Raw genomic sequence first — 20,720 nt, 5'->3', positions numbered from 1 at the left:
GACTTCATGACAAAAATCTATTTTGTTGATCTCGTATTACTGATCTTTTAGTCTGTTTAGTTTCTCTCTATCTTCTTTGGAAAAACACAAAAGAGGGTAAAAAAATCCTCATTTAAGGGCAATCACTCCTATGAAGAGTGACAGTCTACTAACTATATCGGTCAAATTTGACTTTTTTAATGGGTCTTGCCTTGCTGATCATTTTTGTGATTTAAAGTGTTTATTTATCTATTATAATTTAAATCATATAAGGCATAACAGAAAAAAACTTGTTTCTCTCTAAATATCATAGTGAACATGATAACAGGCAAAATGAAAAAAAAGATGGTAAAATTTGTCATTTATGGGCAATCACTTCTATAAGAATTTGTCTAACAGTTTTGACGTATATGGACAATTGGTAGAGCTCATAATTCTGAACATTTTTGCTCCTTTCAGATTTTTTCTATTTACAACGGTTCAAAAAATAATAGACAAAACTTGCATATTACCCCTATGTCCTATTTTTAGCCATCCCTACCATCTTGGTTGGCAGGCGGGGTCATCGGACACATCTTTTAAACTACATACCTTAATGATGATTGTGGCCAAGTTTGGTTAAATTTGGCCTAGTAGTTTCAGAGGAGAAGATTTTTGTAAAAGTTAACGACAACGGACGACGGACGCCAAGTGATTAGAAAGCCAGGTGAGCTAAAAATGAGATACACCTACCTGAAAACTCAATTTAAATGAGAAAGTATCCGAATTCGAATGCGTACAAGTAACGGAATAACCTTCAGTTTGAGAATTTTCATTGATATGACGTCACTTATGACGTTAATCGCCAAAATTAATCGTGTTAATCTTAAAATTTCGCGAAATTTTATTTATTTTTATCGTATAAATTTTTCCAACAGGCTCTTATGTATTAATTATTTTTGTTATGCATTATAATAAGAATAACTTTTCAACTTCACACAGCGAAATCGACATGTGGATTTACGTGGGGGTAAACTGTAACAGGTATCAATATGTACATCTGTGAGTCTGCTCAAAATAAAGAAACATGTATATGATAGAATTTTATCACACTCTTGTTTTCAAATCGAAAGCATCACGTCAAATTAGAACTAAAAACAACTGCTGTGCATGTCAAAAATATCATTCGCTTACTTTTTACTGAGGTTCACTACTAATCAAATCAAATTATTTACGTTAGATAAAAAAATGTTGTTGTAAAAGAAAATACTCATAGACATTGGAAAACAAAACGCCAACATAAAAAATGGTATTCAAAAACTAATTTCATCAAATAACCAAGCACGCGATAGGTTATATATTATTCTAAGAGAAGGAAAAACTGGTGGAATCTCTTCAGTTTAAATATTTTAATGTAGTAAACAAAATACAATATAGAACATTGGCTTTTCAATGTTTGATACAAAAACATTATGTATATGTTGAACATCAAAAGACATTTTTATTTTTATTGTAATATGTGTTGACCATGTTTACTGTGTAACACATTTTGAAATAGTTACTTTAGTTGCAGTGTAAATCTAACATGATTTTAAAAGAAGTATAAATTGTAATAATAAAAGTAAAATTACTGTCTACACTGGCAAAGATATGACAGTCACATTGACAGTCACATGAAATGAAGCACGTTAAACATACGTTTTATGTTCAAACAAAAGGGGAAAATGCATTATTATAAATTAAAAAAAAAGTTGTCAGAAATAATCTGACACTGTGTACAAATCAAAAACAATAACAATAACAAACAATATTAATATACAACCAACTTTATGTTACAATGTGTTATACAGTTATATTGATAGCACCATTCAATTACTATATACATTTTACTTTCAACAAAAGCACTGACTATACCACCCGTCTTAGTTGGTGTTGAATGTGAAGTCATTTGATTTATTATTTTATATTGATTATATGTTTTGTTCTCGAAAATTGTTGCCAATGGATTTAACGAGGTGGATTTTGTTGTTGAACAAAATGTCAAACCCAGGACTCTTGATGCAATAATTTACAGTAACAGTAAATCAGAATTTCAGCAAATTTTTATGAACCAGTGATTCTCGTCTTGAAACATTAGCAGGGTAAAATATTCAAGGCACACACCATTTTCCTGTACAGGATTTTTGGTTTTAGCCTGAAGAGAATGCAGCCATTCCAACAAATAGATAAAAATGCACAAACACATTGATTGAATGCTTAAACACATTTTTTGACAATAACATTTAAGATACATTATTACCCATTTCATGAAGTACAACAGGGCTGACTGTAAATTTCACGAAAAAACTAATATACCTATATTTTTTTTCGATAGCATATATCTAACTACTAACTTTACTGCTAACAGCTGTACAAACCCTTTTCACCATTTTCTCAAGATAATTTGAGACAGTTAATAGCACAGTTCGATTTACATGATCATAAATTAGATGATATTTATTTACAATTGAAAACATTACAAATATATACAAGTCAGTTATCACAGTTAATCTCCATGATGGATTTTTATGTATTTCCGCAGATGATTTGTTGTCATGGATTTTTTATGGCTGACAGCGAATTGTCTCTGAAAAATAAATTAAAGTATATGATAAAGGCGTAAAGAATCATTTTTGCAGTGTGACAGTCGGACATAGCCAGTGTCTGTATGAATCAACTAATAATGGAAGGGCATTGTACCAGTGGTTTGGATAATCGTCTAGTCATTGCTATGAATATCACCCATGCATTTTTAGTTAAAAACATGTGTTACTTGACTTCACGGACTCTTTTTTCACGCCTACTGAATGGTTTCTGGCCAACCTGTTCTCGCTCTAAACATGCATTTGATTTTTGCTGTTTGCTGTGTGACGTGAAACCATTGGCAATCAATCTTCCCAACACGTTTTAAAATTAAAGACATTAAAGAAACAACCAAATCTCATTGATAAACGACAAAATGCTTGTACATTCTCAATTGTGAACGGTGTAATTCTTGACTGTAACATTGCTATGATTTCAATGTGATTTTCCTATTTTGTTAGTAGTTTGACAATGCAATGGCAAAAAAACCCAGAAAAACGAGACAAAGAACAGTATATACAAAACACAACATAGAAAATTAATGACTTGGCAACATGAACCCCACCAAATACCTGGGGTCATCCCAGGAACCCCGGAAGGGTAAGCAGAACCAGCTCCACATCTGGCACCCGTCGTGTTGCTCATGTAAGTACAAACCCGGTGATAAGTTTAATTCTTTGGTTTCTCAATGCTCTTCAACTTCGTACTTTATTTGGCCTTTTTTTTTTTGGAGCGTCACTGACGAGTCTTTTGTAGACGAAACGCGCGTCTAGCCTACACAATTGTAAGCCTGGTATCTATGACGAGGTATTTAGTAGGTCACATTCGAGGAAAAAAAAACGGAATTCTGGTTACGACAATAGGAATATATCCGTCATCATCTGTGAAACAGATATTCCATAACGGTCAACCAACTCGTGATGGCGTCCGTAAAATTTTCGAAGGGATGATTTCCACTTGGAACTCTTGATTTAATATCTTCTTTGTTAGCAGCAATCCTCTATCAAGGAAATCATGATAGTAAATGCAACCTCTTGAATATTGTATCTACTGGAGATATATACTCCATATGCAGGCGCTGCTAGAATGTTGCTACATAGAAATGGAAAGTTCACAATTTAGAAGCTTGAATCATGACTAAAGACCTGTTTATGTGCTGGTCCCAAAACAAATTCACCTTGAATGATATAGTATATTTACCTGATCATTTTATTCCTTCTATTTTCTTTGGTTTTATTTCTCTTTGAGTTGTTCTTTCTATTTTTTCTGCACCGTTTTCCTTTCTTCCTACGACATTTCTGGTTTCGTTTACTTCTTGCTATTTTCTTTTCCCAATTCTGAAAGACAATTGATAATTAGATAACCATCTTACAGTCATGCAAGTATAATTAGTGCAAGTTTCACAAAAATCTAACGTGCAAACACTTTCTTGCAAAGTTCAACTGAGACGCTTTAGGTAAATTTGTTAGGTCCCTTCTGGTCTGTTTTCAAAACACTCGGTTCTGGTAGTTTCCCGCCAAAGCTTATCCTGAAAAGTGTTTCGGTTCCCGATTGGGTATGTCTAGCTTTGATCAACGGGAGAGAAACATTATTTGATTTGCTTAAAGAGTAAGACTAACAAAAACAAAGACAGATTTTCAGTGGTGACTAAAAAGCGGTCGGGTGGAGATATATACAAACAAGAGGCTCTAAAGCGTCCGGCTGTGATCGTTCACCTAAGTCTATGTGCTTCTTCAATAATGGACACTCTCCACATTGTAGACTAGAATATAGTTCATGACTAAAATCTCTTTTTTGTTGATCCTGTATTGCTCGTAATTTTTTTCTTCAGTTTACAGTTTCTCTCTATCGTCTATTAATGTTATTTCTCAATTTTGAGAATTGGGTGTTGATAGCAGATTTTTGTTTATTTCTCAATAGTATTATTTCAAAACCCTTATAATCTTGTGACGATTGACATATCGTATAGACACCTGTCAATTGTTGAAAACTGTGTGTTGCCCTCTAGATTTCTTTTGAATTATTTTGTCGTTGGGTTGCTGCATCATTGACGTATGTCTGTCATTTCCTGTTGTTCATATAAAATTAACAATAACATCCTCCATAATCAGCATATGAAGAAAAACATAAAACACATCTTTGGTGATCCCAAAATGTTTGTTTAATAAACCACTGCATTTTCCAATAAAGTTTAATTGACCATTGTGAACTTTCAATGCGTTTTTCTGCAGCAAGTGCATTCCACAGATAAAAATAAACATTATCTGCTTTAAAAAGACGTAATAGAAGTGTCAGTATTTGTATCGAGACGGTTTTCACGATCAGTCAGAAATTTACTGCTATTTAAGAAGTTTCATCTTATTCAATATAGAAACAGGTTGTCATGCAAGTTAATTACAAGTAGTAAATGACCATGTCTGATAGCAAATATTTTTGAAAATAAAAAAAAAAAAACGACAAAAATAACAAAATAAAACAAAACATTAGCAGCCCATTAACACTGGTCACCTAATAACAAGTCCAAGATGTCACGTGTAAAACAACACATAATAACAAGTCCCAGACGACACGTGTAAAACAACACATAAGAACAAGTCCCCGATGTCACGTGTAAAACAACACATAATAACTAGTCCCGGACGACACATATCAAACAACACCTAATAGCAATTTCCAAACGACACGTGTTAAACAACACATAATAACAAGTCCCAGACCACACGTGTAAAACAACACTTAATAACTAGTCCCAGACGACACGTGTAAAACAACACCTAATAGCAAGTCCCAGACGACACGTGTAAAACAACACATAATAACAAGTTAGTCCAAGACGACACGTGTAAAACAACACCTAATAACAAGTCCCAGACGACACGTGTAAAACAACATGTAATAACAAGTCCAAAGCGCTTTTCTGGATTTACCGTCATCAGGAACGCTCAAAGGCTAATATTTTAAAGCCAAGCTAGCACACTAAAAAGTATGACCAGAATGTCTGTCGTAAAAAATCAAAAATCGTTTCTGTTGCCTTTGAAAATAAAAGTTAATGGTAAAGTAAGACACTATTTTTTGGTATTTCTTCGGGTCATAAAACCATCGAGAGATTTGACAAACGAGAATCTTACAAAGAACTTCAAAATTCCTACCCAACTATGGGAACCGAACTATTTAAAGATAGTAAAAAGTGAACGGTGAAATGAAGACAAATAACTCTGAGGGCGTAACGTTTACCTCAACCTAGGGTGTGCGATTGTAAGGCTATAATGAGGATTTTGAAATCAAATTATATATTGAATTAATGATAAAAATAAGAAGATGTGGTATGATTGCCAATGAGACAACTCTCCACAAGAGACCAAATGACACAGAAATTAACAACTATAGGTCACCGTACGGCCGTCAACAATGAGTAAAAGTTACACTCATACAGCATAGTCAGCTATAAAAGGCCCCGAAATGACAAATGTAAAACAATTGAAACGAGAAAACGAACGGCCTGATTTATGTACAAAATAATGAACGAAAAACAAATATGTAACACAGCAACAAACGACATCCACTGAATTACAGGCTCCTGACTTGGGACAAGCACATACAGACTGTGGCGGGTTAAACTAGTTTGAAGGGGCCAACCCTCCCCTAACCTGGGACAGTGGTGTAATAGTACAATATAAGAACAATCTATAAAAATCGGAGTAAAAATCAGTTGAAGGAGTTCATTAGATAATTCTATGAAACTTTAAATTCAACAACAAAAAAACTTCATTTGGTCATTGTTTTAAAGTTGTCTCATTGGCAATCATACTACATCTTCTTTAAATGATTAAAGACTTCCAAGCATCATACAATGTATCTAGGGTATACAGTGCACTTGAACAATTATAATTATAAACAGAAAACTGTTTTAAACTTCTAAATAAAACATGCAAGAAAAAGGATCGGTTACTTAAATAGTGATCACCTACGTATTGTTTGAATTTGTTTGAATTACCTTTATCCGTCGATCTAATTTGTTTTTCCACTTGACGGATAAACAACTGTCTAAAAACAAAAGTCTTTGTGTTGATAAATCTTCATATCCAACAATTAAATACTCCTTCCTCTTCGTCAGTTCCGGACAAACACACGTCGAATTTGTCCATAATTCTATACTACTTCCTTCTTGTATGTGTACTCTAGTACTTCGGTAAACTTTTACGACAGTTACTCTGGTAACCGTATTAATGGTATTTGCAATTGCTTGTCCTTTTACGACTCCTCTTATTGCTGAAATAAACAAATACAATTTGTATAGAAACAGTATAGACGACGTGAAATACAATTTTAACGACATTCCTCAACGTTGAGTTCGTTTCCAGCATTGTGCTTGTTTTGTTGTTGTCATACGGTCATCACCCACTTTCATAACTTCAACAACAGAGGCGGGAGATACCAAAGGGATATTCAAACTCATATGTCGAAGACAAATGGACTTAGACCAAATATCAGTTTAAAAATGCATATCATATGTGAATAATGCCATCACGCAACTGAATTGGCAGCAGTTAAAGGGCACAGGAAAGTGTTCTTAGCTCAACATTCATCAAACACAAATGTCTTTGTTATTGTTTCGTGTTCTTCACTTAATTTTAATATTGTTTCCCTACTTGTGAAGGTGATGTTTGGCGAGGCTCCTTCTTGTGAAGGTGATGTTTGGCGAGGCTCCTTCTTATAAGTTGATTTTAATTCGTATACAAATTTTCATTTTATATATATATGTAAAAATTTAACGAAATGGTGCCCAGTTACTTTTTACAACGCTCATGTCTACAGAAGTGTTTTTATATATATCTTCACTTATGTCGTAATTATTCTAAATATTAAAAGTGTTAATTATATCAACTGCTTTTTTTTCATCTAGTCTTTTGTTTGTTTGGTATAAACATATTTGCATTTCAGAAATTTTACTGATATGTTTTAGACGTCAGTTAGACAGGTGTAACAATTTAACATTTCTCAAGGAAAAACACCTGCATTTTCCCCGACACCATAATGATTTGTCAAGCAAAAGGAAGACAGTGATATCCCGACTTATTTAAATGTTCATTCTAACACACTACCGATCTACTTAAGGCGTTTAAAGCATGCGTGCTGATTTGAATTTAAATTTGTAAAAAAGTTAATCTTTTTAGTTCGATAATTTGTAAATGTAAGTAGGAATTTAACATTGCTGTTTAAATTTAATCAAAAGAAAAGGCGCAAGTACTTTTTGTTAAAAACATATTTACCTAATTTATATGACTTTAAATCTTAAGTGGAAAAATATTTTTTCTGCTGAGGACTTTTTATATTTACTTTAAAAGAAATTGATCGAAAAGATGAAACAGGATATTTTCAGATATGTTCTCTGGAAAATTTCTTTAAAAAGATCTTTCTCAACTTTCCTTAAATGTGTCTTTAAAAATATAAATAAAGACTAACTTTTTATTAATATGTTATAACTAAAAGTGTTGAAATTGCCATCTGTCCATCATATATATGAGCGTGCTGATTAAGTTTTATCCATGCACAAAGAAATCAGTATATCGTTGAACAATCAAAATGACTTTAAATGAGGTGTTAACAGATTTTTTTTTACCCAAGAATATCATATTTACTAAGAGTAAAGCTCAAGGTCATTGAATGTTTCCTTATATTACCATGGAAATAAAATGAACATCAATATGACACTTCTATGGTATTACCTACCCTTTATTCCAACGAGCCAGCAATGAATGTTTTCATATTTCTTCTATTTTGTATCAAAACGCTTACAATAATTTCCATTGCGTCGTTTTGGTTGATACAGCTCAGTACTGAGAAATGGAACTTTATTTTCGATAAAATGAGATTGTAATTGTTTTATTTAATGAAAACTCGTTCTTATTTGTTTCAACACTCTAACTGAAACTTAACACTTGATAACGTTGTGTGTCGTAATAATATATTCACCGCACTTTACGTCAAGCAGGGTTATTATCTAGCTGTTAGAGGACTGTAAGTCCCAAAGGGTACCATTGGTGTTTCAATACTGACGAGATCATCAGTTTATGAATAATGTTATAGTTGAAACTCCTATACACTCAAAGTTGTCTGATCTTAGGCGATGTTCTCGTGGAAAATGAATTTCTAACAACTCCGTAACTTCGTACATGTGTAATGGATTTAGCCTTCCAACTTCTTAATTCGAGCACTCATGTGTTTTATGTATACGAAACACGTGCATTGCGTACCAAATTATAAGCCTAGTATATATCTTTGGGTTGATATTTTTATATGCATATCTCCCAAATATAAGGAGAATATAATTTGTATCTATTGCCACTATGTTCATTCTATATCTTTTCGTATTTAACGCTTACAATTTCAAACATAAAGTTCAATTAGATAATCAGAAATATGTCGGGACCAAATTTTGTTTTGTCCTATTTTTTGTCGCTGTAATCATTAATGTACTTTATAACGATTTTATAAAAAACAAAAATATTTTCCCTTAGTTGAATTGAAATCAAGTTAACTGTAAATCGTAACTAAAATTCAATTTCGATAAAACTTTACAGTCATTTTATCTATCAACAAATCGGAATCGAAATCACTCTATTTTGAACTTCACAGTGCAATCTATAATATCTAATTGAAATCTGATTAATCTAATGAAATAGTATTGTGAAAAAGAATTGGTCATCTGAGGGTAGATTTTAACAGCTCTAAGATCAAAGAAAAATTATCGAATTTCATCTTGTCGCCAAATTTACGAAAACAGTTCGGAATTGTTCAAATATTGATCAGAACTTAAGTGAGGACTAGATGAACTCGAGATGTAAATTTACTAAACGAGAATGAAAGCTACAAATATAAAAGAATAAATACTGAACGTAGATAGAGTTTTACGGATAAATTAATAACATATTCACTAGATTTATATCAAAATGGGTGATTTAAGAATTATATAAACATCAAAGGATATTTCTTTTAATTGGGAAATTGCGTGATCCCAAAATGGTTTCATTTCTATAATACAGACTTTTCCTTTGGTGCTTTGTGCATGTCTGAAGTCTATTGACCGATGAATTCAGAAAAAGCGGAATTATTAAAAAAAAAATTGTACCACCGTATATTCATTTCATAAATGTGAAGTGTATTGATATATAATATATATATTTAATTTTATATTAAGGACTTTTTTACGAAATACTTTTTACAAAGAAAAGTGATATAAAACACATTAAATTGGAGTTTATGTAGACAGTTATTCATAGTACCAAGTTTTCTGTTGTTCTTTTGATGGAGGCATTAACAAGCTTGGTGATTGGAAGAATGTCAGACGAAACAATCTGAGCAGTTTTTACCTTTACTCTCATCAAGTAATTTTGCACATGAATCCTACATGATAGAAATATAACATTGTTAAGCATACTTACAAAAATGATATTTTCCTTTTCTATATGCCTTTCTTTTAAGCTTTGATTTTCTGTTACACCTACAGTCTGGTAACAAATAATGCAAATTTAAAAACTAATTTTCCTGATCAAACTTTGTTTAATAGTATTTGTCACAAATTTTTTATGCATTGGAAGAAATGTGTTCTTGAGGAACATTTGACAAAGTACTGAAACAAATAAGTAACTAAAGGGTCAATCAGAAACTGTACATCGAAAAACAATACCATGGCCTTAAAGGAAGATAATAAACTAAACATTGCACAGAAAAGTACAGGGTTGAACTAAGACTGGAGAGTACCAAGCTCTTCAGTACAGGGTTCAACTAAGACTGGAGAGTACCAAGCTCTTCAGTACAGGGTTGAACTTAGACTGGAGAGTACCAAGCTCTTCATGTTGCAGTTACTCATAGTATAATATGCAATACTTCAAATCAGCCAATTAGAAAAGATCGGGAAGAAAAAAATACTTAATACGTCAACCGGAATCTTGCAAAGATGTTAAATTACAGACAAACAAGGCCTTATGGCTCCGTAACAATTCCGAATGACGGATTTGAAAACCTGAGCTCAGTTGCTTACTTGAATTAACCGTAGATTTAAGTTTTTGTTGTTGTCTGTTATGACTCTAGCACCAATGCTTCTATGATGGTTCCTTTTCTCGAACTTAAAATATTATCCTAGTCTGAAACCAACAAAACCACTTCTATCCCTCACGATAAGTACAAATATAAACTCCATATACAGGTATTGCTGAATATGCTACAAATTACTGGGAAATTGATGTCAAGTATTTTGTTAATATATTTGTTCTCTCGGTTGTCTATGTTGGTAAAAGGACAGACCAACGCTCTTTACATTTTCCGCACACTATAATTTCTTTCATTATAAAAATAAGGAGATGTGGAATGATTGCCAATGAGACAATCAAACGACATTGTATAGATGGAACCAATTAATTGTCTACATAGCAAATCAGGGAAAATATAGCATGCATCTAGGATCTTGGGCGCATTTCAGTCGTGGAATAAAGTCTGTCATATAGGATGTTTTTCTTTTGGGAAAAAGATTAATACAATTTGAAGGACTAATAATTATGTTTTACACAGACGCTTATTGTTATTTGTGTAGTTGGGTTGCTGGCTCATTGACGTACACACCACACCTCCTTTAAATGATATTTGATTTTTGATCAACTTTATATAAAGCTGGACTTTTTAAAAAGTTCATGGCTAAGTATCCATTTTTTATTCTTAGAATAAACGTACGTAGCATTAAAAATTTTACAACGTCCGGAAGTGGTCAAAGTACTATAATTGAAAATGTTAACAAAGAAGACACCGGTTTCACCAAATATGCTTAATTAATTAATTATACAACTAAATATTTATTAACCCAGTTTTTATTCTTTTGATATGATCATAAAGAACGCACAACATTACGAGAGTTCAAAATGGCAAGCTCTATCATGGATGTTTTGTAAGTTAATAAGTATATGTCACAGGGAGACGTATTATTGTCAAAAGAAAATGACAGAAATAATACCTCGTTACTGTCATATGAAAGGGATTTTCTAGACAAGAACATAAATAAATAATTATCATACACAAACTATGCATATGAATTAACTGTTTCAACAAAGATTTCCCCTTATCTTATCCGTAATCATGAGATAAAAGGGAGAGAAGATAAACTCAAAATTAAATATCATTTACAAACAACGATGAAAGGTTTAGTTCTCGTAATAATACGCCACTAGGTGTTAATAGCTAGGTACAAATTATATTTCGTTTGACACATGCCCTGATGGCCATTTACAAGCGTAACTTAATGTACCTTCATCAGCGGGTCAATTTAGTTTAATAAGAGGGGACCAAAGTTAACTATAGGAGGGAAGGTTTACAAAAATATTAATGTCGCCAATCTGTACTTGTTATAGAATCGTTGAATAATAGATATTCAAGATAAAAAGGACAATGATATGGTACTGTGTAAATCTAAAGGAACTAATTATTAAACACTTGTTAGATCAAACTAATTTATTAGATATGACTATTTCCTGGTCTATATTAATTAGCACGATATGTAGTGTTTTATTTATATATCATATTCCGACCTTATTGACTTTAAAACAGGGCTCAAAAATTTAAGTTGCATAACAGATTACAAATAACTCGAACCGTCTATGCACTGAGATGACAAACCGAGAAATGATTGCGTGATGTATGAAACTGAAATGCTGGATTGGCATTCTTTGCCAACTGATAAGACGGTTGATTGGTATATAGTTTACCGTTCTATCAGTTCGCAAAAAAAAGCAATCAACCAATTTAGGTTCGCATGCACCAATCATTTCTCGTACACTGAAAGGTTCGTTGTGAAATAAGTTGGTCCCATTCACGTTATTATCTATCTAACAGTAATATATCAAAACTATATACCTTCATAATAACTTTCTTTTGACAAATCAAAGTCTGTAATTTTGTTGTTTGGTCCTCGACTGTCCAACTTTGACTTATCTTCTGCAATGGAATTTTACAACATTTATTAATAATGAACACAGTGAAGGGTGCATGGTATGACAACTCTGGTTCTGAAACATCAATCATTTTTGCGGTAAAAAAAACTTATATTCAATGATTAATATAAGAGTAATTCAGAATTTTATATTTAAAACAAAAGTAAATTGGAACTGACCATATACTATATACCATGTATATACTATATTAACACTACATTTCATGTAAAATAAGCAAGTTGCCCATTGTTATGGATGTTAGAGTGAAACCTTAACCATTTTAAAATGTGATAACCGAAGAATGGAAATGATAATATTGTCATGGAAATAGGGATTTTGTTTGATTCGCACGGTGACTTTTATAGTTGTTCATATGCTTGTCGTTAGGTTTTTCGGTATGATTTCTGATAAGATGTAAGAATTTTTTTCGATCTTGCAAAACACTGGTTCCTGCGTTTACCATTATTTGTTGCAAACTTTTAATGACAGTGATTGAAGACATTGAAGCAAAAATCGTTTGAACATCCTCTTCATTCAGAGTTGTACAGAATGAAAATAATTTTGTTGATTTCTGATTTGGATAACCAGAAGAAATGTAAACACAGGAGCACAAAGTCTAAACAGATCAGTAAAAGCTTTGCCACAGAGAAGGAAAATTCACAATACGAAATTTTATTTTGTTATTTAATCATTACAATTGTTGTACAATTTGGGTTCTCTGATTCCCCGTCAAATGTAAGAAATAAATTGTGTAGATTCAATGGTTTTTTTAACTTATCTTCTATGTACATATAATGATCTAAAGCACTTAACAGTTCGTCAAACCAAAGAAAACTTGTAATGATGTTCATGGGGAGCTAAACTTACTGTCATTACTCTTGACGAAAACACTATACAAAAGTTTGAAAATTAAAGAGAGTTTTCGTTCGTATAACGACAGGTGTGCTTTTCAAAGGCTACATGTCCATTTTTCAGTTACTAAAATTTCAGATTTAATTAAGTTTTTATTCAGTAAGTTTTTATCACTTCTTACTTTAAATACAGTTTATTAAGTAGAGATGAAGAAAAACTTCAAAGGCTCCCGCTATCTCCTATTTTGACAAAAATAACCCCCTACACTTCTTTCTAAATAAAATTTGTCGTCTCAATTTTAAATGTAATTTCCTTTAACTTCAAATATATCCCACATCAATTATTCATATCCCTATCTTATATAGTCAGGTCAACGATGTAAAATGAAAATTTAAGAAAATCGACACGTGAATTAGACAATTTGTCATCTCAAATACTTGATGACATTTCGTACCTTCATATCAAAAGAGCTGAGGATCTCTGTCATCTTCACGCAACATAGATATTTTTGTTTGTTTCGTATGATTGGCGTGAAAAGCAACGTTTGAACTGAACTTTACAGTGAAGATGACAAAGACATTTACGTATAAACATTGTCAGTATGTAAATATTTGCAATTTGAAGCGTCAAATGATTTCGACTGATCTTAATCCAATTGATGTTTATAAAAGTAAAGCGCGTGTTAGGTCTTAGCTTACTACATCAATCAGAAACACACATCCTGTTTGATGTCCAATACACAAGCCATTTTAACCTGAAGTACATTTATTTCGTGTAAATTCAACACTTGAGGACAGAATTAACAAGTTCAAACATTAATTTAATTTAGATTGTATGATGAAACAGAAAATTGTATAAGTTAATTCAGTTACTATGCGATATATTTTAGAAGTTTATTATTATTTCAACTATAGAAAAATATCGATATATAACAATACGAGTATGCCCCCCAAATAAAAATCAATCGGTTAACTATTATAGCTCGTGGCATATATACTTCTTATCAAGTTGTCTTTATATTAGTTACTTTCCTTCCTACTTTTTTTTCATGTTAACTTATCGGCGTCGCGCGTAGCAAATGCTTTACTTTCTTGCGTATACAAGGTTCTATTTTTGCATAGATTGCATATAGGGGAGGAAACTTTTGTTCTGACTTTTTAGTAACTTGTATTAGATCAAACGAGAGAGTTCAGGTAAAGTTGACCAGAGATGGCTTTGTCCATTCTTTAGGCCCCCTTTTGGTCATATAAATCTTCGCGATACATGGTTCAAGAACTTATACTTCCTTGGCTATCAATATTTTGGGGTTTCAGCGTTCCTGTTGAAGGTAAATCCAGGAAAGCGCTCTAAATTGGACGCACCAAATTTAGTCAGTATCAATTTCATTTTCAGATTAAGCTAGCAGTCAGGAATTTTGTCACAGATAAGAAGTGATTAACCGAATATTCATACAAAATCACTTCTACTGGCTCTGGCTTTGGCTGTTCGTTTAAGTAAATGTATTGCAGACTTGTATTGCTTACCATTTAAAATAGCTACCAAATAATAAGTACAACGCTAGATTAATTATACGCTATTCACGTTTTATTTTTTTTAACACATCACACATTTACTTGTCTGTTATTAGACTTCTAGCTTTAGTTTTACATATGCACTTTCACGATAGTATAAATAACGCCCTGGTTATCATGTGTGGTCTTATCAAAATTTACTGTTGGAAGAGGTATTGTTTATTATGAAAATATTTTGCCGCTTAAAAAAAATTCTAAATACATGTATTTTAATCGTAAAAAAACTCAAACTCAAACTACTGTATGTTCTCAACCGTACTATTAACCAATTGGCTCAACCTTTATTATTAACTTGCGAGGTTGACTGTGATAAGGTGTGTTGATAGTGCCAGCCGTCTTTAAGATGTTGTTCCGTTGTTTATATTTTATCAATGGGTGTTTTTTGAATTTGCAAACATTAAGAAGAACATAAGAACTGATTATCATCTTTGGAAAACAATTGATTATGGATCTAATATAATTTCAGACTTGAGTTTTTATATATACTCCAGACTTATTTGAGAAGACAAATGTTATTATGCCAGGGTAAATAACTTACTTTGCATATAACTAATGACAAACTTCATGGAAGAAAACTTGGCTTGTGTCGACGGATACCACGGTCTTTTTTGCGTTTTTCTCTCTCAAAGTGTTCAATATAAATAATACTCTCTAAACTACTTTCGATAAGTTTTTAATTTATTCACAAAAGAATGAGCTACTGCATGTAATATATGATAAATTATGGTATTTATATAGAACCAACATTTCGCAGAGATTAATAATGGTAACCTATATTACATTAAATAAATGTTTAATGTGTAAATTAATTCAATTTGCTAGAAACTTTGAGAAAATATATCTTCACGATACAAAGGGGAAGGTTACGTTTATTATCTTTTTCCCCAAGAGGGTCATAAAAAATATTAAAAAGTTTTTCAAAAAAGGGCGAACAAGACACCAAGGAGGTTATCCAAAACCCACAAATCGGAGAAATACAGACAAAACCATCCCTAACAGAAAAGATGCTTATAGATAAACAATTGTCCAAAAGACTTCACAAAAATTAAAATTGAGTTATATGAACCCTTATAAAATGGAGATGTGGTATGATTGCCAATGAGACAACTATCCGCCCGAGTTCAAACGAAGTGGGTGTAAGCAATTATAGGCAACCGTACGGCCTTCGACAATAAAAACCGGGAGTGATCTCACGTGCTCCTGAAGGAATAGTAGAATCGTGGGAGTCAACGCAGATGCTCCTGAAGGGTAGCAGAATCAACCTTTACCTAAATACAAGAACTCCTATTTCTAATGAATAGAAAAATTATAAATCATTATAAGTACACAGGTCCAAATAGATTGTTTCGCAAAATGCAAGATCGTTAAAAAATAAATACCTATATATTTAACACTATATATCAAAAACAAAATAAACAATCCAAGAAAACCTAGAGCTATATAAAATTAAGACGGTGTGGTATTAATGCCAATGAGACAACTTTCCATCAGAGACCAAATGACGTACAAGTTGGCAACAGGTCACCATACGGCCTTCAACAATGAGCACAATTGTATGTATTGTCTTTCAGGAACAAATAAATTCATTTTGGTTTCGGATGTCTTTCAATGAAATGTAATATGTAAATAGTGTAATTTTTTTATTTATATCTTATTAAAATAATTGTCAACAACAACGTGCAAGACTGACTGAAAATTAAACTTTTCTCAGTAAATAAAAACAATTAAAAACGAAACCTTTTTGTATATGGTTGAGACATTTCCATGCACTAATTTTCATGAACTGTTTTGATTCTGTGCCAGGAACATTTGACCAACCTATTCTAGTATTTATCTAACAATGCCATGGTATATGTCATACGTTATTGTGTAGTTTTATAAAAATAAGAAAGTGTGGTATGATTGCCAATGAGAATATGATATACAGTAACAAACGACAACCACTGAATAACAGGCTCCTGACTTGGGACAGGCACATACAGACTGTGGCGGGGTTAAACATGTTAGCGGGCGCCCTACCCTCTCCCTAATCCTGGAACAGTGGTGTAACAGAACAACACAAGAACTGTACAAAACAATAAACAAACAACACATATGATCGACAGCAACAAACAACAACCACTCAATTACAGGCTCCTGACTTGGGACAGGCACATATAGAATGAGGCGGGGTTAAACATGTCAGCGGGCGCCCAACCCTCCCCTAACCTGGGACAGTGGTGAAACAGTACAACATATGAACAAACTATAAAAATCAGTTGAAAAGGGCTTAACTCATCGGATAGATACAAAGCACAAAAACAAGTAACAAAAACACAGAGTGGAGGTGGCAGGGTACTTATACATCCCCACAACAAAAAGACACTAAGTACAGATCTGAGAGTACTCGCAGTTACTGGCAGCTAGTTCAAAGCCAAGAACAACTAATAAAAAAAATCATGCATCTAAGACTAAAATATCATTAATTAGCATTTTTCATGACATAATTGTTGCAGCTTATCATTATAAACTATGCTAAAAAAAATATGAGAAATTTCTTCTCAGTTAGCTTACTTATGCGGTTCAACAAGTCAAATAAAACTTTATGAAATTGGTCTTAACCTAACTAAAACAAGGGCAAAAATTATAATTTTATTATACGTCTATCTCTGATTTTATGTCTGAAAATTTGATTTTCGTGATGAAATAAAATAATTTGCATAAATTTCAATCATATTCCGACAAAATTATTAATTTATGTGAGCTGAATGTCATAAAAACTGATAAAGTAGATTTCAACGTTTCCTTAACCAATACGAAATAAACAATATTTATTTGTTTTGATCTTGTATTATTGCATTGTAGGGTTTTCGAGATCTGCAAATTTCGGGGGTTAGGTTTTACGGGAGGAAGAAGTGAAAGAGGGAAAAGAACGGGGAAAAACTTCAAATTTGGTTAAAATTAGAACATTTCTAAAAGTTGAATTTAAATTCTGAGATAAAAATAATACTAACTGTTTCCTAAAGAAGGAACAATAGCTGCTGGTCTGACACAAACTCCTCTATCATATCTTGGCAGTGACGAACAGTCTAAATATTCCGGCCATGAAATATTATGTTCATTCAATATATGTTCACATCCTGCACGTGCTTCTTCGCAGACACTTCGACATGGCGGGATAGGTTCGGACTGAAAGTTTACTGTACATATAGGTGCATACATTGCACAAAGATAAAACAACAAAACGTCACTACATTTCTGATCCACTAATTCTGTGAACTGTTCAATTTGTAACTTTGCATTCTCTTGTGAACTGTGATGCAGAAGATTTGGCATCCGTGTCATGTTATATTTCATATGTTGGCACATTGGTATCTGGATTGGTTCACAGATGTCTTTCCGTCTATTGTTATAGTGGTTCATAATACCAAACGATAAATCAAAAACTGTTATGATTATCAGTGTGTATCTCTCCATTATTTATAAATAGTCTACAAATATACACATTAATTCATTGATAATAAAATTATTATTATTATTTCTCTTCAGTTGCTTATCGGAAAAAGCTACTTTCCTGGTTCGGCTTATTTATACATTCTCAAAAGAAGAAAAAAAACCACGTGCACTTGTTTTCATTCATAAAATTGAGTGCTGATTTTCAGGTGAATTTATAAATCATCATAACGTTATAATCCATTTAATACTTAATCATTTGACAAATCCATTCATAAAAATCTCACAGACGACAAGGCTGTTAATTCCCGCCCAACAAACAGTCATCAACGTCGGATGAAAAGGTATTAATTAAATTACAAATCAAAAGTGATAATTCCAATCAGTAAATTTAAAATTTAAATCGTGTCTGTAAACTCTGACAAATTAAATTAAATCCTATGTACTCGTCACTCATAAAGAATTATGTTATTAGAGAGGCGTTACTGGCGGATTCTCAAACCACGCCTTCGTAATTTTTATGAATTACTATAGTTTACGAACAAAATTACCTTACTTTCCACTTGAAATATTAAAGTTAATATACGCAAATATTTGAATTAAACAAATTCAACAAACAAAATACATAAATCAAAGAAAAAATATCGGATTTCTATTTGTTTGCATTGTACACGCTCATCTGAACTATTTGTGATATATAACCCTTTAATACACCAACTGACCCCTGGACTAAAGAAAAAAATAGAAGCAAGATTGACAAACATCGGTATAATACAAAGGAGTCATTAAAATTCCTTAAAATTTTCCATTTGCATTTTTGGGCTTGTCATAAAAAAATGTTTTGATTGTTTCAAACCACAAGTTTTTATAATAGAAATGAATTTTAATATGAACTAATTAATTTCGTTGTTACAGACTTATTTTTCGATTACTTTAAAAAAAACGACAAGACGGGAAAAAAATGTTAAATGCACATTAAAGATAGTTTATTCTGATTTGTTGAATGGATTTTTGTACCACAAGACAAAAAATAATCACGCCAAAAATGTTAAATGGTTCATTTAGCAATCGGTGCTCCAAAATTAACTTCTAATAAATTTCCATACTATAATAGTTAAGGGCGAAAACATATATATATGGGTGGTTCGGAGTTAAAATTGATGGGAAATTATATGTTACACAAAAGAATAAAAATGTTAAAAAAAAAACTATGTTCTTTATCTGAATTTACAGTTTTCAATATGTTGGAGTGGCACATTACAAATATGATTATATTTGTATTTTAGTTTTCTTTTTTAACTGATTGGTGTTTTACGCATTTTAGAAGTATACTAATGTTTTACTTATTTATGTGAACAGTATCGTTAAGAACTAAAAAACGCCTTCGTATGAATGAACATCGACTTTCTATATAACTAGAAAGGTAATTAGGGAGGAAATACATAGTCTTCATCCAATCATAACTTGGAATCCGGAAATAGTCATCGACAAACACGTTTAACCCCGCCACATTCTTTATGTGTCTGTCCCAAGTCAGGAGCCTGTAGTTCAGTGGTTGTGTCGTTGGTTCATGTCTGTCATATTTGTTTTCGTTAATTGCTTGTTATAGTTTTCTCAATTGAATTGTTTCATATTTTTCATGTCAGGGCCTTTTATAGCCGACTATGCGGTATGTGTTTTTCTCATTGTTGAAGGCCGAACGTATAATTACTTACATCTACTTTATTTGAACTTTGGTGGATATATAGTTGTCTCATCGGCAATCATACCTTATCTCCTTGATTTTATATATCGTATAGCCGGGTTTTAGATTTCGATGAACAAATGTCATGAAGTCTGATATTATTTCTAGTAAAGGTTTAAGATTTTTTTTAGCGTGATTAGATTGTCATATTAAAATCTGGTTTGGTTACCATGAGAAAACCTGTTTAGCTTAGTATTCTGGTGTATCTTTACAATTATATTTTAATTCAATGTAATAATGAGTGCGAACATGTATACACCATGTTAAAACTTAATTCTACAATACAGATATATTTATACCCCCAATTAGACGGTGTTCGCCTCGAGTGCGGGAGGTCATGGGTTCGAACCCCGGCCGGGCCAAACCAAAGACTTTAAAATTGGTATTTGCTGCTTCTCCGCTAAGCACGTGTCCGGGTAATTAAGGTGACATGTCTTCCTGCGAACTGTTACCTTGTGAACTAGCACGTTAAAAATCCGACTCAGCATGTCGGTCTAGTACAAAGCAGGTTTAATATTCAAATTACATTAACATGTTCTCGTCCTGAATATGCATATCAATTTG

At 32.3% G+C, this 20,720-nt stretch overlaps 1 protein-coding gene across 1 annotated transcript; it reads right to left on the bottom strand.

Annotated features, from left to right (window-relative positions):
- Nucleotides 1-1,352: 1,352 nt before the first annotated feature.
- Nucleotides 1,353-18,820, bottom strand: LOC127705133 (secreted frizzled-related protein 3-like). The gene is made up of 6 exons (XM_052209385.1): nt 17,974-18,820; nt 12,481-12,561; nt 10,023-10,088; nt 6,575-6,849; nt 3,781-3,917; nt 1,353-2,584 (listed from the first exon to the last, which is right to left on the bottom strand). Exons 1-6 carry the CDS (start codon nt 18,434-18,436, stop codon nt 2,551-2,553), a joined length of 1,056 nt encoding a protein of 351 aa, XP_052065345.1. The 5' UTR covers nt 18,437-18,820; the 3' UTR covers nt 1,353-2,550.
- Nucleotides 18,821-20,720: the final 1,900 nt, after the last annotated feature.

Source organism: Mytilus californianus, unplaced genomic scaffold (genome assembly GCF_021869535.1).
Source record: "Mytilus californianus isolate M0D057914Y unplaced genomic scaffold, xbMytCali1.0.p SCAF_6, whole genome shotgun sequence".
Taxonomy (NCBI): Eukaryota; Metazoa; Mollusca; class Bivalvia; order Mytilida; family Mytilidae; genus Mytilus; species Mytilus californianus.
This window is presented reverse-complemented; position numbering and strand designations above follow the sequence as displayed.

What these genes read in the sequence shown, in the direction of transcription:
- LOC127705133 (XM_052209385.1), bottom strand. Translation starts at nt 18,436, where the DNA reads ATGGAGAGATACACACTGATAATCATAACAGTTTTTGATTTATCGTTT. An exon ending in TGTTCCTTCTTTAGGAAACA is followed by an intron (nt 12,562 to 17,973) that starts GTTAGTATTATT and finishes ATTCCATTGCAG; the next exon opens with AAGATAAGTCAAAGTTGGAC. An exon ending in AAAAGGAAAATATCATTTTT is followed by an intron (nt 6,850 to 10,022) that starts GTAAGTATGCTT and finishes TGTTTATTTCAG; the next exon opens with CAATAAGAGGAGTCGTAAAA.